The sequence below is a fragment of the Stigmatopora argus genome, chromosome 2 (genome assembly GCF_051989625.1).
Source record: "Stigmatopora argus isolate UIUO_Sarg chromosome 2, RoL_Sarg_1.0, whole genome shotgun sequence".
Lineage (NCBI taxonomy): Eukaryota > Metazoa > Chordata > Actinopteri > Syngnathiformes > Syngnathidae > Stigmatopora > Stigmatopora argus.
In genome coordinates, this window is record NC_135388.1 from 2,189,336 (window position 1) to 2,215,813 (window position 26,478).

The 26,478-nt window shown below is 37.6% G+C and overlaps 2 protein-coding genes across 5 annotated transcripts in view; one reads left to right on the forward strand and one right to left on the reverse strand.

The window, feature by feature from the left end:
• itfg1 (integrin alpha FG-GAP repeat containing 1) overlaps positions 1-1,966 on the reverse strand; it is a 98,909-nt gene extending 96,943 nt beyond the window's left edge. The window contains exons 1-5 of the mRNA XM_077622911.1: positions 1,543-1,966; positions 1,349-1,433; positions 303-433; positions 162-219; positions 4-81 (exon numbers count right to left, since the gene is read on the reverse strand). Of these exons, the coding sequence (XP_077479037.1) occupies positions 4-81; positions 162-219; positions 303-433; positions 1,349-1,433; positions 1,543-1,720 (530 nt within the window). The 5' untranslated portion in view covers positions 1,721-1,966. The remainder of the gene's footprint in view (positions 1-3; positions 82-161; positions 220-302; positions 434-1,348; positions 1,434-1,542) is intronic.
• A 253-nt stretch (positions 1,967-2,219) lies between these two features.
• The window catches only part of phkb (phosphorylase kinase, beta), a 55,608-nt gene continuing 31,349 nt past the window's right edge, over positions 2,220-26,478 (forward strand). For 2 of the 4 annotated variants that reach the window (XM_077588397.1, XM_077588388.1), the window contains exons 1-14: positions 2,220-2,315; positions 3,333-3,423; positions 4,648-4,734; positions 7,740-7,878; positions 11,596-11,695; positions 14,381-14,488; positions 14,623-14,703; positions 17,885-18,000; positions 18,521-18,584; positions 20,449-20,544; positions 23,242-23,439; positions 24,379-24,436; positions 25,852-25,929; positions 26,024-26,182. In XM_077588397.1, coding sequence (XP_077444523.1) covers positions 3,381-3,423; positions 4,648-4,734; positions 7,740-7,878; positions 11,596-11,695; positions 14,381-14,488; positions 14,623-14,703; positions 17,885-18,000; positions 18,521-18,584; positions 20,449-20,544; positions 23,242-23,439; positions 24,379-24,436; positions 25,852-25,929; positions 26,024-26,182 — 1,327 coding nt within the window. In that variant the 5' untranslated portion in view covers positions 2,220-2,315; positions 3,333-3,380. The remainder of the gene's footprint in view (positions 2,316-3,332; positions 3,424-4,647; positions 4,735-7,739; positions 7,879-11,595; positions 11,696-14,380; positions 14,489-14,622; positions 14,704-17,884; positions 18,001-18,520; positions 18,585-20,448; positions 20,545-23,241; positions 23,440-24,378; positions 24,437-25,851; positions 25,930-26,023; positions 26,183-26,478) is intronic. The other 2 variants (XM_077588407.1, XM_077588414.1) reach the window with 1 other exon arrangement.

Here is a 26,478-nt window from a genome sequence, read left to right on the forward strand (position 1 = left end):
CACCTTTCAATTAAAGAGCAAAATTCAGTAGTCGACTGCTCGGTGACTCCAAATATATCCGGGATCATGTCACCATTGAAGCTAAAGGGAAACAAATCAATTGGTCAATATTAAAAAATATATATGTAAATATAATGGCAATAACGCAAGTGAAAACTTACTCCATGACTAGAGGTTGATCTCTGAAGGTCTTATTCAGTTTGACCCAACCAGTTGTATCTGCAGAGTGGCAAAACACCTTTATTTTGATCCCCATGGGAATCCGAGGACGTCATTGCCCCGAGACTTAAACCTATACGCACCTAACGTGTTGTTGTCCCCCCAAAAGATGAAGACCGACGAAGCCATTGGGTTAATCTGAGCTGTGAGGAGAGCGTCCATTTGGGAATCTCCATCATAGTCGCCTGGCACCACGCTGGTGAGGATAGCCTCACTGTACACCACACATGAATGTAACAATGTTTGAGTTTGATTTATTTAATACGGAGCAGCACACATTTATGAACATATTCATGTTAATGAACATATATTGGTAAATATGTAAGATTTTAGCCGAGGGCTAATTTCCATTTGGGTCCCTTGTGCAGGTTGAAGGTAAGCGATGACACATACACGTACAAGGAGCGGTTTTAAACAGCCTTGTGATGGCAATTTTGTCGGTCTAACAACCAGGCTTTAAGATGATTGGCCAAGAGGTTCAGAGATGGGAGTTTATGTATGCTAATTGGTTTTGAGTTCCAGGTATGAACAAAGAAGGTGCGTTGGATGAATGCACTTTTTTTGAAGGGAACTACACAGTCACCTCTAGAGCCAGCCCTTGTTTATCTGAATTTTTTTGTACAAATTCTTGCAGTGGAGGAGCAGCTTTGTGATGGAAGATTTTGTAAACTATGGTGGCATCTGCATGTTTAAAAGTATTGTCTCAGTTCAGGTGCTTGTGTTTTTTTTAATATCTGACAGTGGTGGTGCGTTTTTGGTTTTCTGTCCAATACATATAAACAGTTTCAATTGGTTTTAGTGTTGTCTTGCAGGTCGATGACCAACTTTAGGTAGTTTTGCATGTGTGATATGATCATTGTGTCAAAATACAATGTGTCAAGTGGCAGTTGCTTGGTGGAAATAAAAAAAATGGAATGAGCACACCCAATTTGAATTGTTAATACTAATAATAATTGTTGTTCATTCAGATCTTATTTTGGAGCACATTTAAACCTGACTAGTTGCAAGAGAAACAGACTAAAACAGGTTGCGATTTTCAGGGGTTCACTTAAACACGAATGGGATCATCTCTGGTTGCATGATTTAAAGTAAAATAATGCATTAGCCATTAGTCACTGAAAAAAATCACCTTGGCAATATCCCTTTGGAGATGTGCACTTTGGGCTTGAAGTAAGGTGGTTTGGAGTCAGCCAAGAAGATTATCAGCTCGGATTCTAAAATAAAAATGAAGTAACAATGATGAATAAATGGGTGGATGTGCAAAAACATTCCACGGAGTATATCAATCAATAAGCGATGCTATAATGAAAGCTGGTGACATACGCTCTCTGATGATGAAGATGTCTGTCTGCTTATCGGCGTTGAAGTCGCCAAATGCCGCCACGGTGCCACTGTTTTCAGATCCGAACAGATCGGCGGTGACATCCTGGAGGGCGAGCGTGCGGTATCTGGCGACAATTTGGAAGAAAAATAACAAGATGCTCCAGTTTGAAAGGGACATCTCGCTGTTAGCGTTGTGTCGTTTGACAACAACACAAATCGCTGTTCGGCACACGACTTTACGGTGGCAGAAAATAGCTAGGTTTTCTCGGTGAATGGGAGTTCAAACAATAAAAACCTGCAATGTGCTGATTTCCTGTTTTAAAATTATATTTCCGATCGGTAAATGTACATTGCAGTGCCTAATTAAGGGATGTTTGGGCTGTAATATCACTTCCGTATTTCCGACAGTGTCGTAATCATATGGTTCGACGTTAGACAGCGGAAATGAGATGCGACATTATTATCAACCTAAACGGAAGCAGTAGTTTTGAAGTCAAAATACATTATAATAGCGCTAATATCAAATAAATATGACAAACAGTAACGTATATTTAACATATTTCCCATTGTTACATATTTATATAGTTATTAAAATAGATTAATCAAACTTAAAATTAATTCAAACTGAGAAAATAAGTCAATATAATTTATTTTGAAAGTCTCCAACAGAAAATTGTTGTACACACGTGATGTGATTGGTCTTGCAACCATGGCGAGTTTGGCTGATGTCGGTTGGAAACTGCTCGAATTTAAAGCTAGATCGAAACGATCAGGTCAGATTTTCTATTTTTGCCGTTTTGTCCACGTGTTAAGCATTTATCCTTTCTCGTTTGTGAGCCAGTTGCACCTTTGAAACGAATGCTTTTATTGACAGTAGATTAGCTGACAGGTCCAAACGTGAAAGGTCAGAGGTTTTAATGTGCAGTAATTTGCAAGGGGGCTATTTTGAGACCCTCTCAGTGGTGCGAAAGCCTGCTTTCAGAATGTGTTTGCTAAATTTTCATGCATCTTGGATATTTGCAATAATAAATGAACAAACAATAACAACAGAACACTCACAACCAAGTTTGGACAAAATCTAAAAATGTAACAATTTAAATATATTTCATATTGGACTGCTGTTTTGTTATTAAATTGACATCACAAAAAACAACTTTTAACACACCACTAAAAATTGATTATGGTAAGGACAGTGAAGTCATTTTTTGGGGAAACCGGAAGATTTTGCAATTAAACTGTTAACAAAGAAGAACTTTGCAGACTATCAGGTTGTTGTTATACTTTCAAATAGACAAATGCATTAATACTACCTCAATACAATCTTCATTTTTTTCCTCATCTGTCCCAAATTCATTAATACATCCTCAAAAAAATACCATATTCATTTTTTCCTTATCTCTCCCAAATGCATTAAAACATTCTAAAAGAAATACCATTTTATTTTTCCTCATTTCTCCTCACTGTTCTAAAATGGAGATTATTAAGAAAATCAACACAATCCAACAGTTCTGCAAAAACAGTCTATTTCCTAATTATTATTATTTCAATCACCTGAAATGACTCAAAATGTGATTACGTATTGCAGAGCTGTTTCTTTGTAAATTTTTGCAATGAAGCGACTTTTCATCACACTAGCAATTCTAAAAATCAATTATATGTAATGTTTTTTTTTGCATTATAATGATTTCCTGCATGCATTTTGTACGATAACATACCAATCATGTAATTCCATTTGAAATCATGCATGTGTACAAATTCTAATGTGTGCTACTAACTACCTCCTGCTGTAGATTTGTGATTTAACGAGAGACGTTTGGCCTTAATTGCATCTTTTGAAAATGGCTGCGATAAAGGGCCCTCTTCAAAAAGTCCAGAGGCTGGGTAAGTAGCGCCGGTTTAAGACAAATGGATAACATTAAATTTTTCAAGAAAGAAAAATGTCAGAAATGTTCTTAATAAAAAAAAAAAAACATTTTTCCCTTGATTTAAGCATTCATCTCCCAACAGCGCCCCCATTCTTCGTGGTGGTTGGGTGAGGTAATTACAGTTTAAAATTACCAAATTTTTATAGTTTTTAATATTATTGTTGCCAAAAGTTCTTTCACGATAATTATCCTTGTCGTTTTATACTTGAACTCTACATAAAAGCACTGTAACATAAAAATTCAATTGAACCAAAGATGATACAACATCATTTAGAAACTGTAAAATGGAGATTTGAAATGGCCTTAAAATGCATAAGAATTTATATTGTGGATTTAGCCATGGGCATGTATAAAAATGTGAATGATTCCATGTTAGAAAGTGAAATTTCAATGTAGGAATTTGCATGGACACCCTTCAAAAAGAGCTTTATCTTTCCCCTTTGTCCCCATCTACTGAAACTTTTAATATGATAGAAATTATGCAAATCTCAATGGGAATATGAAATATCCACTACCTTGTGGTGTTGACCCAAGGTCAGGTCTATTAAAATGCAAATCACTGGGAGACTAAGATGGATCTGGAGATGGGGGGGAAGTCATGGATACCTAAGGGGGGGTTCCCCTTAAATTCTTCTGCTGCTGGGTCAGACATGGAGCTGGGCGATAAAACGATAATGATAATTGTCGTAAAATAATTGTGTTTGTCAACAATAATATTAAAAACTTTAGTTTTTGATCATTTTAAACTGACACTACACCACTCGGCCACCAAATAAACCAGGGGTGCTGTTGTGAGATGAATGCTAGTTCCAGACCAATGCTCAGGAGAAGAAAAGAATGTTGAGGAAACGTGTTTTAGCATGTTAGCAAAAGAGGATAACACAGCATTATTTCAAAAGGACAATAACACGGCCAAAATAAGCGATTATGAGATGCAGGACAACACGGAGACGACCCACTAAAAGATCCAAGTGAATTCTGCCTGGCGGTTTTTATTTTTTTTAATTTTTTTAAATGCCTTATTGAAAATGTCCTTAACCCACTGTCCTCATTTGAGGACACCCTGTAATATTTTTTTCTGACGTGATATCAAGTTGTTTCCCCATTTTATGTAAATGTTCGAAAACATTATCTTTGGATCTGTCACCATGGGAAAACTAACTGGATGCTCCTCACCCAGGATCCATCTATGAGCCCCTCAAGCTGTCCATCCTACACCGCGAGGATGAGCCGTTGTGGGAAAAGCTGGACCGCTACTACAACGCCGGTAAGTACGCTTAGCTGCCATTAGCATACGAGGGGACAAAGCAAACATAGCAAACAATCTGACAAACACTAACAAATACACAGGGTTTAAATAGACAGACAATGGTTGATCACAAAGTACACACGCTGGGTACGAGAACAATATTGGCTAATCATATGAACATTCCCTAGTGCACAGGTGTCAAAGTGGCGGCCCGGGGGCCACATCTGGCCCGCCGCATCATTTTGTGTGGCCCGAGAAAGTAACTCATGAGTGCGGACTTTCTGTTTTAGGATCAAATTCAAATGATTATAGATGTACATTACGTTTCCTGATTTTCCCATTTTTAAAATCAATCATTGCAATTTTTTAATCCAATTATTTTCTTTTGTGTTTTTAGTTCAAAAAGAATTTTGTAAAATCTAAAAAGAAATATACAAATATTTTCCGGTTTCCACTTTAAAAAAATATTTGGTTCCCATTTGAAATAAAAACATGATTAAAGGAAAATTTTCCAATACTAAGAAAACAAAGCTCAAATAACCATTGCTTTAGATCAAGGGCGTGGGTTGGTTCGCGGGCCGCTTTTTTAGATATAATATTTTGATTTTTTTTAAATAAATGGATTAAAAGAACTGGATTAAAATCCCTGAATATTCATTTTGTTATAGATCTAAAGCAATGTTTATTTTAGCTTTTTTAAAATATATTTTTAGATTTTACAAAATGATTTCTGAACTAAAAACACAGAAAAAAATGATTAAAAAATTACAATTATTGATTTAAAAGGGGGAAATCAGGAAATTTAATATACATCTATACTCTTCATTTTAATTTGGTCCTAAAACAGAAAGTCAGCACTCATGATTTACTTTCCCGGGCCACACAAAATGATGTGGCGGGCCAGATTTGGCCCCCGGGCCGCCACTTTGACACTTGTGCTTTAGATCTATAAAAACAGACTATTTAAGACTTTTGATCCAGTTCTTTTAATCCAATTAAAAAAAATTAGATATTAGATCTAAAATGGTCCGGCCCAAATGAAATGGCATTGACGTTAATACGGCCCGCGAACCAACCCAAGTTTGGCTCCCTTGATCTAGTGGATACATAACATAACCTCTCCAAACCGCTACTTTTACTACATCTACTCCACCTTATAATCCAATGCACCTTTTTATATGGAATCAGTTTTAAAATAGGTTGTCTTATACTCCGGTGCACCTTATCGGCAATTTATTTTACGTGACCGAGAGTTTCTGGATAGCTACTCGATTAGATTTGTCACAAGGCTTAATAAATTGTCAGGATGCAATTCGATCCAACCTCGAGGGTCCACTGCAAACAGAAAATAAACCTACCGAAAAACTTTTATTTGGGACCATTTGGACGTAAAAAAACAAAATGGCTTTCCTGAGGAGGATTTTTCGTGCTCTCTGCTTTTTGCCCGATAACTGTTGGTGAGACAACAGGAATTAATTAGCGTAGCTTTGCGTCCAACAGGTGCTTCTACGCGTGGAAGTAATTCTCAGCGTCGGGCTTATGTAATTGTTGTGTCGTTGTGGCGGTTGTGGGAAGCGCCTGTTCAATTCCAGCGGCGGGAACAAAGCCAATCCCGTTATCGCGGGCTACCAGACTCTTTTGCCAATAAACGCCACCTGCTCGCGCTCACGGTTCCGGATGGTGAGGCAGGAAAACAATGAGGAATCAAACACGTTATGCTCTTTCCTTTTGTCTGCGTGTGTCTGTCTGTCTTTGATGCTTGACTGCAAAACTGTCCACAATGACTCCATTCTGATTGACTCGTCGTGTGTACATCCACTATTGTCCTCCGGGTGAAAAAGTAGTTCGGGAATGTAGTTTTATCTGTCAAAGTGAAATTCGGTCAACATTAGGTTGGAACCTGAAGTTCGTTTACAGTGACATAGGAATTTGATTGAAAGGTCGATAACCTCACGCAAGACAAAAATGGCCAACAAGATTAACATAAGGGCTTTGGACACTAAAACAGCAGTGCTCAAACTTTTTTGCTCAAAGATTTACGGTATTTTCTCGCAAATAGGCCGTATTTGTAACTAAAAAATGATGACTGAATCAAGGGTACCCCTTATATGCGCACATGCACGAAACTGCAAGGTGACAAAGACGAAACGCCATAACGTAATGCGGCCAATACGGTCATTTATTTCAAAATAGAGAAAGGATAATCAGATAATACGCTGAACAAAAAGCAAAAATGTCATTTAGTAAAGTCATTTTAGTCATGAGACGTAAATGAGCAGTTCAGGGGTGGGGAAAAAATAAGTCTTTTGTTTTGAAAACATCCTCCAAATGCAAAATAAAGGGATTTTGGGGAGGGATATTATGACGTCCATCAAGATAACGTGGCACTAAAACAGCCATTTTGAAGGCTTTGAACACACACTTCCGCTGCACGGGAGATGCGGAAGATGCGGCACACCAAACAAAAGCCGACAAGTGACAGGGAGTAAAAAGAGTGCTTTGAAGTTGAGGAAATTTACTTTGAAAATTGTGTCGATTAATAAGAGGATTATGGATTATTCGGCTTTACTGATTTTCTTTTGAGTTTGATTTATTTAATAAAGGGACAGTACACATTAATGAACATATACATATACCGTATATGTCGCTAAAAATGATGACTGAATCAAGGGTACGGCTTATATGCGCACAAATTAGACTTGACATGCACGAAACTGCAAGGTGACAAAGACGAAACGCCATAATGCAAGACAATACGGCCGATAGGGTCATTTATTTCAAAATAGAGGAAAGATAAACATATAAAACGCTAAAGGAGGAGCTTTGTGTTGACCATTCGTTGATGCTCATCTTATTTTTTTAGTGCACTTTGACAAGGTTCTCTTAATTAGTGTGTAAAAGCATCAGAGTTGGACTTGACTAGATTTGCTGGTTGACACTGACAAATTACAGTAACTCCTCCTCATACGTGTTAATTTAACAGCTGAGTGACTTGAGTTTTTTTTTCTTCTGTCATTTATTAGTTAAAAGCACCATCCTCAACTACCAGAGTCCCACCACCGGCTTGTTCCCCATCAAGACTTGCTCCACATGCAAAGAGGCCAAAGTGCGAGATTCCCTCTACTGCGCGGCGGGAGCATGGGCGTTAGCATTAGCCTACCGGTCAGTATCACGCCATACCGATGAATGATTACCGTATTTATTCGAGTATAACACGTAAAATGTTGCACCCAAAATCTGAAGTAAAGTTTGGGTTCGCGTTATACACGAATCCTGGTGGAAAAAGTCCCCTCCGCAGCCGTTATTATGGGAGACGTAAAACCTGTCTTTGTCCGCCAGATGGCGATAATCTACCTTCTTTTACAAAAGCCACCTCTCTCCAAACAGCCTTTGGCAAGTTTAGAGGGTAAAAATAAAACAAGTCGCTCCAGGGAAAGGTTAGTGTGGCACCTGCTCAAGAAAAATGGAATTAATTGTTTAGTGAATCTGTTGATGATGAATCAGACTTTGAAAAAAATTAAATATTACGATGATGAATTAGACTTTAAGGATTTAAAATTGTAAATTCCATTTGAAAATTGTCTTCATACTGGTAGTAGTTTTTTTTTACCAGGTTTCCGTACCATATGTTTTGAATAAATGTTTTGTCACGGCGACGTGTTCAGCATTTGCCAGTTACCAGTACCCGTGCAAAAAAAATGGATAACAATTTTTAGTCACAAATTATGGGTGCGCGTTATACACGGGTGCGGGTTATACTCGAATAAATACGGTATTTCTCCATGACTCGTGACCCAATGTTATTTTTAATCATGAACAATTTTGTCTATGTGCCAACGTTTATGACATTAAAAAAAACAATTTAAAAAACGGAATATGGTAGTAATTACAGGGGTGATCCTACTTTAAGTTTTTTTTAAATTATTTTGGCCATTTTTGGTCTACATTAACCGCGATATTTGCGGGATTAATGTATTGCCATTTATACATTCACACAGCTGAACCAAACGTCCCAGAACCCAAATTAAATACCAGAAAACCACACCCAAGCTAGCTCAATGTAGCACATTGTATATTTTCTATATAACTTTATCGATGTCAACAGTTGAAATAGATTTGATGTTTATAACCTTCAATACCAATTTTTACAGGCCTATAAAAAAAAAAAGGCCAGCGGGTTATAGTTAGGACACACCTACGTTCAGTACTGTGGTTTTATTTATTCATCTATTTATTTATTTTAGCGCCGAGTCACAGCCAGTGTTTACGCAGTCTGTGCTGGACCTTTCTTTCGTGGTTATTTTAGGGAGGGTAGATGAGGATAAAAGCAAACTAAAAGAGTCATGAGAACTGATGAAGAAAGGAAGGCTAGAAGAAAAATGTGAAGGGAAATAAGTAGAAGGAGAGGAACGGTAAAAATAGAATTCTCCAGCGCAATGTGACCGGCGGCAGATCGCTGCCATCAGTCACGCCCGCTTTCTATTAGAACTGTCACTGGCTTTTAATTAAGATGAGTCCCATCTGACGGCCTCACAGTGTGTCGTTACTTCTTCAACGAGATGCAATTTTATTTCCTCAGTTCAAGTACATTAAAATGAACGAGCAGGATGCCACAATTTTACTGTCATGTCAACCACTGAAATGTCAACAATCATGATGCAATAATAATAATTGTCAATGTTGGCCTCAATATTCGGTACAGAAACGCTATTAAAGTATTAAAAGTGTTATATTCCCTCCATCTGGAATCCTGGACAGGGAAAATTACCGTATTTTCCGTACGATATGTCACTTTTTTTTCATTGTTTCACTGGGCCTGCGACTAATACTCAAGTGCAGTTTATATATATATATATATATATGTATATATGTATGTGTATATATATGTGTATATGGGTCATTTTCACATAATTCAGCAAATAACGGTAAAGACACTTTCAGAAAATGAATAATTTACAAAATGCAATTCAAGCATTCTGATTATCTCTAATTAGCAACACTAGCACTGCCTGGAAATATCTTAGCTGGAACTTTAATGAAAACATAATTAATTAAAATTTAACCTGGATTTTACTAGTCTGAGCTCCTTGTACTGGTGAATGATACGATATTGGTGCCCCATAAGAGCCACAAGGTCTTTCTCAAGGTCATCACAGAGTTTCGCAATGGTGACAGATTTTTCTTTCTTCTGGATGACAACAACATCAATTGGCCCATTATTTGTCATTCTGGTCTCTACTCCCTTCTCCCATTCGTGGTATAACACTTGCTCCTTTGATTGCCTTATGTCATCAGTTCCATCCCTGTAGATCTTTTTGATGTATTTCTTGCAGACAGCACAGTTTCTAAACATACAACGGTAAAGACAAAATTTATTAACGGTAAAGACACAACATTCCACCTCAGCCTTTGACATTGGTAGATGGTATTTCTTGGCACTCAGTAAATGATAGTGTTCTGCATGCATACACCATGCCCAGTTCATTAAAAAGCAAAGTAATTATGTTCACCAAGTTTTTAGGACATCGGTAAAGACATGGAATTGTTACGACATTTCACAGGTATGGTCCTTACCTTGGTTTTAGTTTCATTCTCATGGCTTCTGCTTAGCTGGCGTTGACAATATGGCTGACAACATCCTGGTACTTCTCCCACACCAGCCACCTGGTGTATTTACTGTGAATTTTTTGGTGTATTTCTCATGTGATAACGGTAAAGACACACTAACTGATATGAAAGGTACATCAGTAAAACTGTTTGCAGTTGCAATTCTTTTGCATTTTTCTCAAAGACAACTTGAGTGAAAATACTATTGAAACAAATCTAAACAACACATTCTAAATAGAGACAAACAAATAAATCATAACCCGACTTTTCATTCCTATAAACTGTGACACTAGATTCTGGACATCTAACGGAGTGGACAAATTCAACATAAACTGGCTCTCAATGTATTTGTGTCTCAAATAGATTTCTCTTAAAATTGGTGCCAAATGTAGTATAATATGTGGCAAACAAAGCAGTAGTAATTAATTTTTATAACTTTGTAACACATAAAGGGAAAGTCCAGGGCCATATCTTTACCGTTATTTGCTGAATTATGTGAAAATGACCCATATATATGTATATATATATATATATATGTATATATATATATATATATGTGTATATATATGTGTATATATATATATATATATATATATATATGTATATATATATGTATATGTATATATATATGTATATGTATGTATATATATGTATGTATATATATATATGTATATATATGTATATGTATGTATATGTATGTATATATATATATATAAATATATATATATATATATATATATATATATATATATATATATATAAATATATATATATATATATATATATATATATATATATATATATATATATATATATATATATATATATATATATATATATATATATATATATATATATATATATATATATATATATATATATATATATATATATATATATATATATATATATATATATATATATATATATATATATATATATATATATATATATATAAATGGAGGGTGACCTCGAGTTTTCCCCATATATATAGTCTTTTACCACAGACAGCCTTCTATACATATTTTATTTATTTATTTTTGTGGTTTTGTTCATTTTAAGGCTATAATTACCGGAAAAACAGTTATCTTAACAGATAATTATTTTGCCTGTTATTCTCCATTTTTACAATTGTTACTTTAACATGTGTTCGTTCTTGGTTTCGGATACAATAATTCAAAATAACGTTTTTTGCCCCGTTTATTTTTATTTTTTTGGGATAGTGCGACTTGTACTCAGGTCCTAAAAAATCTGTTGTTTTGGGGGCTACAGACGCATCGACGATGACATGGGACGGACTCACGAACTGGAGCACTCGGCCATCAAGTGCATGAGAGGAATTCTCTACTGCTACATGAGGCAGGCTCATAAGGTTAGTAGTCGTTATTTGGGGTTGAATTCCAGGTATGAAGAGAGAAGATGCTTTGGCTAATTTAGCACTCTTTTTGAAGGGAACTACACAGTCACCTCTAGAGCCAGCCATTATTGATGTGTTGGAATTTCTTGGTACAAAATTTTGCAGTGGATGAGGAGCTTTGTCTTGAAAAATTTTGTAAACTAAGTTGGAATCTGCATATTTAATAGTAATGTCCACGTTCAGGCGTTAGTGTTTTTTTTATATAACCGGCCGTTGGTGGTGCGTTTTTGTTTTTTTGTACAATACTTTTAGAGCAAAGGTGTCAGACTCGGGTTGGTTCGCGGGCCGCTTTAATGTCAACTTGATTTCACGTGGGCCGGACCATTTTAGATATAATATTTCGATTTTTTAAAATAAATGGATTAAAATAACTGGATTAAAATCCCTGAATATTCAGTTTTTATAGATCTAAAACAATGTTTATTTTAGCTTTTTTTAAAATATATTTTTAGATTTTACAAAATGATTTTTGAACTAAAAACACCGAAAAAAATGGATTAAAAAATTACAATGATTGATTTAAAAGGGGGAAAATCAGGAAATTTAACATACATCTATAATCTTCATTTTAATTCGATCCTAAAACAGAAAGTCGGCACTCATAATTTACTTTCCCGGGCCACACAAAATGATGCGGCGGGCCAGATTTGGCCCCCGGGCCGCCGCTTTGACACCTGTGTTTTAGAGCTTGCTTATAAACGGTTTCAGTTGGTTTTAGTGTTGTCTTGCAGGCGGATGACTAACTCGCTAGGCACTAAGTTATATTTTTATATTACTTATGTTTATTTTTACTGGGAAAACGCACTTTGTGGAGTAGCACCACCAATTTCGTTATACGCAGCTGTGTATGATGACAAAAACGGCTTTTGATTTTGATTTATTAAATCATGTGTGATAGGAAATAGTAATGCAGCGGTTTAAAAACAAACTATTCAAGAATTAGGAGTTAAGTTAAAAACCATTGCATAGTTAAAAAATATAAAAAACTGCCCTATGTCGCTGGAAGATTTTTGCACTGATTTTGAAGAAGACAAAAGTTAGCTTTCAGCTGGAGAAGGAAAAGTGATGATGGCGAGTTGTAGAGACCAAAAAAGGAGGATGGTGGATGAGAAAACTGCTTCTCAGATGATGAAGTGAGAACCAGCAAGAGGGGAAACAAATGAGGTAAAAATGGGACAAAGGCCCAATTATTTATAACGGCTGGCGGCCCAGCTGCGATTTCGTGTCGCTCGTAGATAAAGGCACTCGCCTAGCTACGTGCAGATTTTTGCTCAGAAAGCACAGTAACCTCACCTGGAACATCTTCAGTTGGAAGATTCCTTTCACTCAGCCCACCCTTTTTACAATTTTTTTTCCGTCGACACAAAAAATGTGAGCCGGGTTTATTTTTGGCCCAAAAAGGTAACTTAATGGCCGCCATTGATGGCGCTAGACACCCCTGAAAGATGAGCATCCACCGCCAGTTTAAGTGAATTGGACTTCTATTATTATCAATGGCAGGCAGTGAGCCAATTTTCTGTCACTTCCTTGTCATTTTAGGGTACTTAAAGGTCCATTTTGAATCATTTCCTATTGGTTTTGGGCATTTATTTGCTGTTTGGGATGGAGCTTTAAATCTCATTATACATGTATAATGACAATAAATGCATTCAATTCAATTTTTACAGATTTTTGGCCATTTCCAGGTAATTTTCCTGGTTTTTTTGGACATTTTAAGGTTCCTTGTTAACAGTCTGGCTGCCATTGAAGGTGGGGGGGGGGGGGGGGGGGTAACAATGAACATGACTGCAGATAAGAAATTGAGCAAAGCGCAATATTGTAAACACTATGAAATAACTTACAAAATTCAAATTTTACAGCGCCCATGTTGAAAAAAAATGAATGCATTTGATTCCACATGTACAGTATGAATGAGCTACAAAACCCGGCAGAACACCCCCGAATCGGACCCCCTATAGCACAGGTGTCAAAGTGGCAGCCCGGGGGCCAAATCTGGCCCGCCGCATCATTTTGTGCGGCCCGAGAAAGTAAATCATGAGTGCTGACTTTCTGTTTTAGGATCAAATTAAAATGAAGATTATAGATGTATTTTAATTTCCTGATTTTCCCCTTTTTAAATCAATAATTGCAATTTTTTATCCTTTTTTTTTGTGTGTTTTTAGGTCAAAAAGCATTTTGTAAAATCTAAAAATAAATATATACAAATATTTTCGGTTTTCCACTTTAATATTGAATATAATTTTTAAAAAATGTTTCCATATGAAATGAAAAACAAATGATTATTAGATGTTTTCCCTTACTAACAAAAAAAATCTAATAAACAGTTTTATATCTATAAAAAAACTGAATATTTAGGGATTTTGATCCAGTGTTTATAATCCGATAAAAATAAAAAACTCTAAATATTATATCTAAAATGGTCCGGCCCACATGAAATCGAGTTGATGTTATTGCAGCCCGCGAACCAACCCGAGTTTGACACCCTTGCCCTATAGCATGCCGCTTCCGTCCCGCGCGCGGCATGTTTGACACCACTGCATTAAGCGATTGCAATTTTACACGAGATCTTCCATCTTGAGTGTTCTGCTTTCCTATTCACCAAGAGATCTTTTTACATGGAGATTTTTTTTGGGCGTCTAGGTGGAGCAGTTCAAGCAGGACCCCAGCCCCTCCAAATGTCTTCACTCCATGTTCAACGTGGACACGGGTGACGAGATCCACACCTATGACGAATACCACCACCTGCAGGTTAGTTCAATGTAAACACACATGAACGATGGGAGCTTCCACGTTAACGCGAGTAGAACAGTCAAGTTTTTTTTTTTTTTTTTTTTAGAAGATCTGAAACGAACCGGAATGTTGTGTTATTCTGCTTTCCGTAGATCGATGCTGTCTCACTGTTCCTGCTGTACCTGGTGGAGATGATCTGCTCCGGCCTGCAGATTATCTACAACACCGATGAGGTATGCGCCAACTCAAGGGTGCTTAGTTCCTGCTTGTATGTGGTTTTGGTTAGCAACGTGATTCAAATGTGCTCGGAGCGTCATCATAACTGACATCTGTCAATTCGGAGACGGTATTTCCACCTTTGGTAGAAGTGTCTCTCTGGGGGAATGTGTTTCATTTCCCTTTCTTTGGTGCTGCTCTTATGGTTACTGTATTTCTTCGCAATATTTGTCGCAAAAAAGATGACTGAATCAGGGGGTACGGCTTATATGCGCATAAATTAGACTTGGCATGCACAAAACTGCAAGGTGACAAACACTAAACGCCATAACGCATGACAATGCGGCTGATACGGTCATTTATTTCAAAATACAGAAAAGATAAAAAGATTTAACGCTAAACTAAATTTATTTTGATGTCTATGAATGAAATTCAAGAAAAAAAAGTGTAGCTTGCATAAAAAGTGAAAAAACTCAATTCCCTTCAAAGTAACACATTTGTACTCCCTATTAAAACCATGAATATGGAGGTGAAAATTGTCAATCACGGGGCGGCTTATATGAGAGAAATTGTCAAGTTCAATGATTTTAAGGCAATTTGAAGGGTGGGGCTTATATGCGAGTAGATACAGTAAGTTAAATGTATAGTAAGGTTAAATTGATGATTTGTGAGTGCTGAATCTCTGAGTTATTGGCAGAAAATTGGGTCTAATTTTGGAATTTTTTGTTATTGACGTTTTCGTAACTTGGATCTTGTTTTCGGATCTTGAGGCACTCATTTGCATAATTATGACTTACTGTCTTACTGTCAAATAATGTTACCAAATAAACTGAATAACCCAATTGAAACGACAAATGTCAACAAAACACTTTGTCGAACACTGTCACGGGATAACAGAAATAGAATCTTTTACAACCTCCTCTGTCTTATAAAGTGACACATCACGAAATGCCTGATGCCAGCCATTTATTTCCACAATATAAACAAACAAAAGCACTAAAAATATTCCACACTTCAAAAACAAAAAAAACAAAACTATGGAATGCTCAGTCATAAATATTTGTGCCGCATGATTAATGCAATCATTTTGCTCAGCAAAATAAACAAGTCCACCATACGCTCCGCAATGCACCGATGGTCTGATTTAATGTGATTTTTTCCCCCCCAGCAGTTATTCATGTGAATGTCTACCTCACGAAATAGAAATAAGCAGAATAAAAACATTGGCGGCCAGCCATTTTATGGCTTGTACCTTAATTGACATACGAGATGACGCCGTTATTTCTCACGCCAATTGTTCTTGCACAATAGGACGAGAAATAAGGCGAGATGTCAGTAAAGTTGCACTAATACACACTGTGTCACATTAGCAAAGGCCGAAACACCAAGACAAATATACACTTGTACAAGCCCCGCCCCCCCCTCCCAATCCTGCTTTCTGCTTCTCCCTGCAGCTTTGTCATTTTAGATTACATCTTCAATCATTCAAGTGCAAACACACGTTTCCACGAAAAGCCTTCGAGACACTTTTGTGTTTTTCCTCTTGAGTTTTATTGTTTTTTTTTCTCCCTGTTGCTTTGCACTTTATACATATTTTTTGTTTGCGTATGACTCAGCTACGGCACCCTTTCTAAGGCATGTAGCTACTCCGTTTGTCCCTGATACAGTCGTACCTCTACTTGCAAAATTAATTGGTTCCAGAACTGTTTTCGTAAGTTGAAAATTTCGTAAGTAGAGGTGTACTTTATATGTAAATTCTCTAATTTGTTACAGGGTGCTCACAAAACTAACAACTAAAGCTTTTAAAATGGATCAGTGTCCCAAATGTAGGAAATGTGAAGACACACAAAAATGAGAGAAAATGCTAAAAGCTAAAATTAAATGGAGATTTTACATATGTCAAGGTTGTTTATTCTTTAAAAACAAAAAAAAAATAGAAACAAAAAATTTACATTGTGTCCCAATTTTGTAGGAAACGTGAAGACACATAATAATGAGAGAAAATGCTAAAAGCTAAAATTTAAATGAAGATTATACATGTTTCAAGGTTGTTTACTCTTTTTTTAAACTTTTTTTAAAATTTAGAAACAAAAAAAATACGTTGTGTCCCAATTTTGTAGGAAACATGAAGAAACACAAAAATGAGAGAAAATGCTAAAAGCTAAAATTTTAACGAAGATTATACATATGTCAAGGTTGTCTACTTTTTTTTTTAAATTTAGAAACTAAAAACTTACGCTATGTGTGGCGTCTGGCGTGGAACGTGGAAGGACCCAAATGCAGGGAACCAATCAAGGACGTGGAAGTGGAGTGCTCTACCAAAAACTTTAATAACTAAGGCAGGAGGGGTGCCAGGGAAAATAACAAGGACTTAAAATTTAAATGACAAAAACCAAACCTGGCATAGTCCATCGAGTAACGTAGACAAATCAGGGTGAAGCAGACGATCCGACAAAGACTCGCAAACACACAGGGTTAAATAGAGTGACAAGGGTTGATTACTAAATACACACACCATGAGGGACACAATAGACGAAACACATAATCCAAAACCCCAAGTACACATATCAAAAAAATCTATTCAGTTAATCAGTGGAAGAGTAGTTGCTCCCTAACCCAGAGTGTGTGCGTTTGATTCCCTGCTCCCACGTCGTTTCGCTATCCTTCCACCTAGATCAGGGGTGTCAGACTCGGGTTGGTTCGCGGGCCGCTATAACGTCAACTTGATTTCACGTGGGCCGGACCATTTTAGATATAATATATAGAATTTTTATATAAATGTATTAAAAGAACTGGATTAAAAGCCCTGAATGTTCAGTTTTTTATAGATCTAAAACAATATTTATTTGAGCTTTTTTAATATATTTTTAGATTTTACAAAATGATTTTTGAACTAAAAACACAGAAAAAAATGGATTAAAAGATTACAATTATTGATTTAAAAGGGGGAAAATCAGGAAATTTAATATACATCTATACTCTTCATTTTAATTTGATCCTAAAACAGAAAGTCGGCACTCATGAATTACTTTCCCGGGCCGCACAAAATGATGCGGGGGGCCAGATTTGGCCCCCGGGCCGCCACTTTGACACGTGGCCTAGATGCTGAAGATGAAGTGCTTTGAGTGCCTTGGAGGTAAAAAGGCTCGATTCAAGTGTAAGTCTATTTCCATTTTTTTTTGTCTGATGTTGTTGCAGGTCGCTTTCATCCAGAACCTGGTGTTCTGCGTGGAAAGAGCTTACAGGGTGCCGGACTATGGCATGTGGGAGCGAGGCAGCAAATACAACAATGGCAGCACTGAGTTGCATTCAAGGTCGGTGGGAATTTTTCCGACGATAAACGGAAAAATAACGTAAATAGTCCCCGTTTTTATGGGCCCACAGCAAATGATGAAAATGTAAAGAATACGGCCCGCACAACCGGCTTAAATTCAACCTGCATTGCACTTCTCAGCGTTAATACCAGATGGCGCTAAGCACTTAACACTTTGACTGCTATAGACGACAATAGATTGAGTGCTTTCAGCTCCTTTTGGACGTCTATTGGCGTCAATAGCAATTGTTCTCTTTGTTCGCCAAAGATTGGAAAATAGGTATTTTACGTTGGACTTTGCATATTTAAATTTTTTTGAACAAGGCCCTCCAAGATAAAAGTTTAGACTTTAGACACTCCTGTTCTAAAGGTTGAAATCTGAATTTTTTTTGCTAAAATTTCCACTTTAGATCATTTCCCTACTGGTCTTTTTTTATTTATTTATTTTAAACATTTGTAGTCTCGTTTAATGCATTGTGGTAATGGGTCACTATTAATAAAGATAAAATTGTTCTGTACAGTTCCGTCGGGCTGGCCAAAGCTGCTTTGGAGGCTATCAATGGATTTAACCTGTTTGGAAATCAGGTATGTATTATTTATTAGAGTTGTAACATTTAATGTAGCTTATTTAGATGATTTTGCATGTGGTTTTAATGTATCATGACATGGTTGTGACTAGCATATGCAGCACTAATGTACTGTAGTTACATAATATATTTAAAATTCTAGTCACGGAGCAAAGAAAAATGGAGTCAGTTCTTGGTTTCTGTATTAATAATGTCTTCCGGTGCTGATTTCCCAGTTGACTGTCTCGCAGCAGCGGGTGATATCATCGTGGCTTGTGAATTTTTCATTTTCCCATCGTCTTTGTGTGATGTGAATGTGAGGGAAAGTGTTTTTTTGTTTTTTTATGTCCACTTTTTAGTATTCTCATTATTAGAAAAATTGATCTGAGGCCGTCCGTCTGTTTGTCATTTTATTGATTGATTTTTTTCAATTTTTTTGTTACAGACAATGCAAATATTGACAAATCAAAGCTATTTTTTTTCAATATTTAGTTAGCAAAAACAATTATTTTGTATTTCACAATAATTTAAATCATTTTGTGAAATTAAATCTAAAAATTGCATGACTTTGGTTTTGCTCACATTATGACAATTTCATCAAACAATCTAATCAATCAAACAGTTTTATTGTGAAATTGAAAAGCAAACTAAATGAAACGCTCCGTGTAGTTTTATCCACGTAAACATCATTGAAATTGACATAACAACATATTTTAAAAAATATGCTTGAAAATAAAATCAACAATTACATTTAAAAACCCACTTTTAAGACATATTCTGCTTATACTTGGCCTAAACCACGTGTCAAAGTGGCGGCCCGGGGGCCAAATCTGGCCCGCCGAATCATTTTGTGTGGCCCGGGAAAGTAAATGATGAGTGCCGACTTTCTGTTTTAGAATCAAATTAAAATGAAGAGTATAGATATATATTACATTTCCTGATTTTCCCCCTTTTAAATCAATAATTGTCATTCTCTAATAATTTTTTCTGTTTTTAGTTCAAAAATCATTTTGTAAAATCTAAAAATATATAAAAGAAGCTAAAATATGCATATTTATATACATACATGTATGTACATGTATATGTACACATATGTGTATATGTGTGTATATATATATATATATATATTTCAGCGACACTCTTATTTATGTATTTATTCATTTATTTATTAACTTACTTATTACCTATCTATTTATGCCTAAAATGTCTTTTTCTGTGTCTGTATTCTCACCCTCTTGCTACTGCGATAATGAAATTTCCCAAATACGGGATGAATAAAGTTATCCAATCCAATCCAAAATAAGCATTGTTTTACATCTATAAAAAGGGAATGTTCAGGGCTTTTAATCCAGTTCTTTTAATCCATTTATTTAAAAAAAATCTAAATATTATATCTAAAATGGTCCGGCCCACATGAAATCGAGTTGACTGACGTTAACGCGGCCTGCGAACCAACCCGAGTTTGACTGATTGAAGCACTTTTCTCTCTCTCCCAGTTTCTCAGTCAACTGCATGTGACCCATAATCCTTTGCTCTTTGCATACCTCACCAATTTGACTAAAAGCCCTCTTCGTCACACTTTTTGACGGGTAGGGAAGTCGAAAATAGAACGCGTAGGCAATAAACATCCATAATGCATTTGTACTTACATTAGAAAGTGCTTAACACTGAGTGAGGTTTTTTTTTTTTTTTTAAAGTTCCAAACGTTTGAATGCTTGCTCAGTAAAAAGCATCGATTGTCGGGCATTTAAGTGCTGCACAGGGTGTTTTTGAGCGACTGGATGACTCTTGACACGCTCCCACGCTGTGCACCATGTCGGTTGGTGTTTAGAAAGTGTTCCTTTCTGTACGTGAGTTTTTATTCGCTGCGCACGTGTCTTCAGGGTTGCTCTTGGTCGGTGATCTTTGTGGACCTGGACGCCCACAACCGAAACAGACAAACGCTGTGCTCGCTGCTGCCGAGGGAGTCACGCTCACACGTGAGTGCGCCCACGTCGGTCCTCTGACCACCCACTAATGTTCCTATGGGATGGAAGATAAAATGCGGGTTATTTTTATGTTGTTGTATTTTTCTCTGTTCAGTAGTGTTTTATTTTCTACTGTTGTGCCTCCTTTGGTTACAGTGGTACCTCTACTTACAATTTTTTTTTCGTAAATAGAGCAGCACTTTACATTGGATTAGCATAATTTGTTCCCCAATCTCTACTACTAACCACGATAAACCTTTTAAAAATGATACCAATTTTGTATGAAATGTATATGCAATTGTATGTTTGCAAAACCTGAAAATTCAGAAATTGAAGCGATCGTTAGTATACTGTATATTGGTTATCATAAATAAGAGAAGAGTAATTATCTAATCTCATTGGCTACCGTTAATGGCGATAGAAGGCCATTGCATTTTGGCTGGGTGGGACAAACTTGAATGGATTGGACATCCATCGCCGTCTATAGGACTTTGCATGGGTAAATGTGCAGGAACTGTTTCTTGACTGTGGATTATTTCCATCTATTCCGTTCCGTTTGCTATGGAAGATGATAGTTGTCAAGAAATGTAAGCAAGATGAACAATCACATTTATTACATGACACATACATTACTCATGCCTCTGTGTGACAGAGAGTTCCGTGGCCTACTATCTTCTGACTATGGATTTTTTTCCCCACTTCGTCTTTTACACGCAGTGGCAGATTTCATGAATAATTGGCGTATGAAGTGGTCCCATGAAAAATGACCGTTACATTGAGTGCTATCACTTGTCTTCACTAGGTAAACCTGTTTCCTCACACATCGCCAAAACAAAGATATTTTAAATCACGGGTTTGGTACCTATGGCTCGCGAGCAACATGTGGGTGTTTTGATGGCTGCATATGGCTCTCCGCTAACCTGTAAGATGGAGAGAGTTTTTAGTTTGAAATTACAAATATGGCTTTCAAAGTGTTATGATTAAAAATAGCAATTGTTTATGGCTCTCTCGGTCAAAAATGTTCCAGAGGCCTATTCTGAATTCTTACTCTTACTCCTACCACTACTATCACTACCACCAACATCACCACCACCACTACCTCAATCACCACCACCACTACCACCACGACCACTACTACTACCTCTACCACCACCACTACCTCTATCACCACCACCACCACCACCACCACTACTACTACCTCTATCACCACCACCACCACTACTACTACCTCTATCACAACCACCACTACTACTACCTCTACCACCACTATCACAACCACCACTACAACTACCTCTACCACCACCACTACCTCGACCACCACTACCACCACTACCACTATAACCACCACCACTACCACTATAACCGCCACCACCACCACCACTACCTCTATAACAACCACCACTACTACCTCTATAACAACCACTACCACTATCACCACTATAACCACCACCACTACCTCTATAACCACCACCACCACTACCTCTATAACCACCACCACCACTACCACTATAACCACCACCACCACTACCACTATAACCACCACCACCACCACTACCACTATAACCACCACCACCACCACCACTACCACTATAACCACCACCACCACCACCACTACCACTATATACACAACCACCACCCCCACCACCACTACCACTATAACAACCACCACCACCACTACCTCTATAACCACCACCACCACTACCACTAACCACCACCACCACCACCCCTATATACACCACTACCACCACTATCATCACCACCACCCACCATCATCACCACCACCACTATAACCACCACCACGACCACCACTACCTCTATAACCACCACCACCACCACTAACACTACCACTACCACTACTTTCACCCCTACCAATAATCTTTCAGCAATTTCTGGATGCTCCCTTTATTTTATATAGAGCTCACTCGTTATCATTTCCTACTGTTGTGGGAAACTCACATTTTTGTCTGATTTGAATAATTAGGGTTCTTCATGAAAGATTACTAGCAAAAAGCGGGAGTGTGGAGGACCACTGATTAAAAATTTAAAAAAATCTGGAAGAAGGAGAGCTCAGGGGACTGGAGATTTAACAACTAAATGGACTTGGTTGAGATATGGGTGCTCTCTGGGGCGCTATTAATTAGCAGCTGTTCAATTGAGCTCATGAACCTTTCCCCCCGGAGATGAAACCTGCTGCATTTTAGCACTGAATGGACTCCAAAAAAGCTCAAGTGCTTCCATTTGGAGGTCTCCTCGCTTCCCTTTTTTTTTGGAGGAGCTATGATCTTAATCCCATCTTCTTCCTCCCCATCGTCCTCATTCCCTCCCGTCAGATTTGGAATGAAAGCCTCGTGACGACAGCTATGAGAGGTTAATTGCGCACATCAGACTAACGTCAAGATGTCAGCGGGTGTCTGGAACTCGGCTCAGCGCCTCGACGCTATGATATGGAGGTTGAAAAGCAAGAAAAAAACCCACCAAGATTACTAAAATATCAATATAACTTCTGGACTCGTTGGCCTGTGGAGGATTGGGATTCAATATTCAATTCGACCGCCAGCCTTCGCGAATGGATAAACATGACAAACCAGGGAAATCCGAGGCTTTTTGTTTGTCTAATGTCTGTAATTAAGTGTAAAAAAACACTGCACTCTTTTTCCAGATCTTAGTTTGATCATTTGGCAACAATTTGTTTTATTCTTATTTTTGCAGAATACAGACGCAGCTTTACTGCCCACGATCAGCTACCCGGCGTTCGCCGTGGATGACGACGCCCTCTACAGTCAGACACTGGACAAAATCGTCCGGAAGTTGCGTGGAAAGTACGGCTTCAAGCGCTTCCTCCGCGACGGATATCGTACGTCAAATGAGGACCAGGATCGACGCTACTACAAACCTGCCGAAATGAAGGTAGCACTTCCGTTGTTTGGGTTTTGATCACTGGATTAACATTATAGTGACACCAGTGGTGTCAAACATGTACATATATATGTAAGATTGTAGCTGAGGGCTAATTTCTATCTTTAGATCCTTGTGTAGGTTGAAGATAAATGATGACACATATGTGACACACACGTAGCACAGTTTTAGACTGCATTGTAATCGCAATTTTGTTGGTCTAACAGCCAGGCTTTAAGATGATTGGCCAAGAGGTTCAGAGATGGGAGTTCCCATATGTTAATTGGTATTGAGTTCCAGGTATGAACAGATTGCTTTTGCTAAATGCACTTTGTTTGAAGGGAACTACACAGTCACCTCTAGAGCCAGCCATTGTTGATGTGTTGGATTTTTTTAGGAAGAAATCTTGCAGTAGAGGAGGAGTTTTGTGATGGAAGATTTTACAAACTAAGGTGGAATCTGCGTATTTAACAATATTGTCCAAGTTCAGCCGTTTGTTTTTTTAAATATCTGACAGTGGTGGTGCGTTTTTGGTTTTCTGTCCAGTACACATAAACCGTTTCAATTGGTTTTAGTGTTGTCTTGCAGGTCGATTAACAACTTGTTAGGCAACATACACATTGAACAGTAGCTTGTATGATCTATTGTTGGACCAATCAGAGGAGTTTCAACACAACACACACACACACACACACACACACACACATGGTTGCACCTTCATACCGGACTTCAGATGAGAATCGGGACTTCGAAGACGTTACAGCAGCTTTCTTTGTGGTGGCATGGGTGGGGTATGTTTGTAGAACTTTACACAGTGAAACAGCCAATCGAAACGATACTCGTCTTGGCTTTCCAAAGTTCATCTTCAGAGGTGGATCTTCTAACCTGGCTGAAATGGAAAAGCAATATGACCTTTCTCCCGTCCGTCTTTCTTTTTGTGTCTCCTGGCAGCTCTTTGATGGGATCGAGTGCGAGTTTCCCATATTCTTCATCTTCATGATGATTGACGGTAAGCCCCTCGCAACAATACCTTGAATGTCTCGCAGGCAGCCCGAGGCTCAAGTCCGCTCCATCCCAGAATTTAGAGGACTTAACAAAGTGTGAAATTTAGTGAATAGCCTAAAAATAAGAGTAAGAGAAATGCAATTTAAAGGATTATTTTCCCCTTTCTTTCTTCATTGGCATTTAAGTTAAAAGTCTTACTATGACGGATTTTTATACACTAATTCAATGATGGGATTTTGTCAGACTTGTCAAAAATAAACCATGACTATTGAAGTTGTACTTAAAAAAATATTTATGTTGCGTGTGGGTCAGCGTTAGTAAAAATATGATGGAGCCAGTAGAGGGCGTACGACTAAATGAAAAAAGGTGACGAATAGCTAGTTCTCCAAAGTAGACGGGGGTGCCCAATCAGTATGCACTAAATTCAAGATTGTGTAGATGTCGCTGTATGACGCTGACAGCTTGACTGTTTGGGTACATTGCTTGCTGACGCGCTCTATTTATATATTATGCTTAAAGCATGACAATATTAACAGCCGACGATTACATTTTCGTCTGCTACCAGTGACCGAGACGATCCGAAATGAGTAAAATGAGATCGGTTTTCCAAAAAACATACTTAAAAAAAGTTGTCATACAGCGTACACAATTTGAAATGATCAAAAAACGTAAGAAAATATGGGAAAAACAGGTATGCAAGTTCAACGGTTCGTCAGACGGAAAAAAAATATTGGCGGTGTATTCTCAATTTTCCACACGTGTATCAACCACTTTCTGATACAATAATTTAATTTTTGGGAAAGGAAACTACTAAAATCGCCACAATCGTAAAACTGAACGTAAGACATACAAAGAAACGGCCAACAGTTTCTGACTCCACAAAGTACAATCTATCAAATCCAGTAAAGTACTACCTAAGCCAAGGGTGTCAGACTCGGGTTGGTTCGCGTGCCGCTTTAACGTCAACTTGATTTCACATGTGCCGGACCATTTAGATATAATTTTTAGATTTTTTTAATAAATGGATTAAAAGAACTGGATTAAAAGCCCTGAATATTCAGTTTTTTTCTAGATCTAAAACAATGTTTATTTAGCCTTTTTAAAAAAAATATTTTTAGATTTTACAAAATGATTTTTGAACTAAAAACACAGAAAAAATGGATTTAAAAATTACAATTATTGATTTAAAAGAGGGAAAATCAGGAAATGTAATATACATCTATATTCTGCATTTGAATTTGATCCTAAAACAGAAAGTCAGCACTCATCATTTACTTTCCCGGGCCACACAAAATAATGCGGCGGGCCAGATTTGGCCCCCGGGCCGCCACTTTGACACATGTGACCTAAGGTGATAACTGCGAATAGATGAAGAACTTTCCGCCATTTTATTCAAGTACTCGTGGTTCTTTGTTGCAGGGGTCTTCAGAGGGAACCTTGCCCAGGTGAAAGAGTACCAGGACCTCCTGGAGCCCATCATCTTTCAGTCTTACGAGGGCAAGTAGCCCCACGGCGCTCATTGAGCGAGACAATTCGTCAGATCAAATCTACGGAACACATGCCTCAGCGACTGACTGGGCTGTCACTCTAGGCTACGCCGTGGTGCCCAAGTACTACTACGTGCCCGCCGACTTTGTGGAAGCCGAGCAGAAACAGCACGGCAGCCAAAAGCGCTTCCCTAGCAACTCGGGACGCGACGGCAAACTTTTCCTATGGGGACAAGCCCTCTTCAATATCGCCAAGCTTCTGGGTAAGATTAACATAACTCATGGATTTGCGGGAGAATGGCTAGGTACACGGTCGATTGGTCGCCCGGAAGGTAAGTGATAATTACCATTTAAATTTTTGCTCAAATTCCCTAAATACAAACTGCAAATGACTATTTAGTCATACTTAATGCCCTAGTAATTATTAGGCTAAAGAAAAGCTCCAAATTTCCCGGACTTTTATTGTTTTTTTGTTGGAGAACTTGTTAAGACCCTGACTGACGTAGCTTCTTAAAGGGACAACGCATGTACATACAAAGTCTTCTACACTCACACGCCG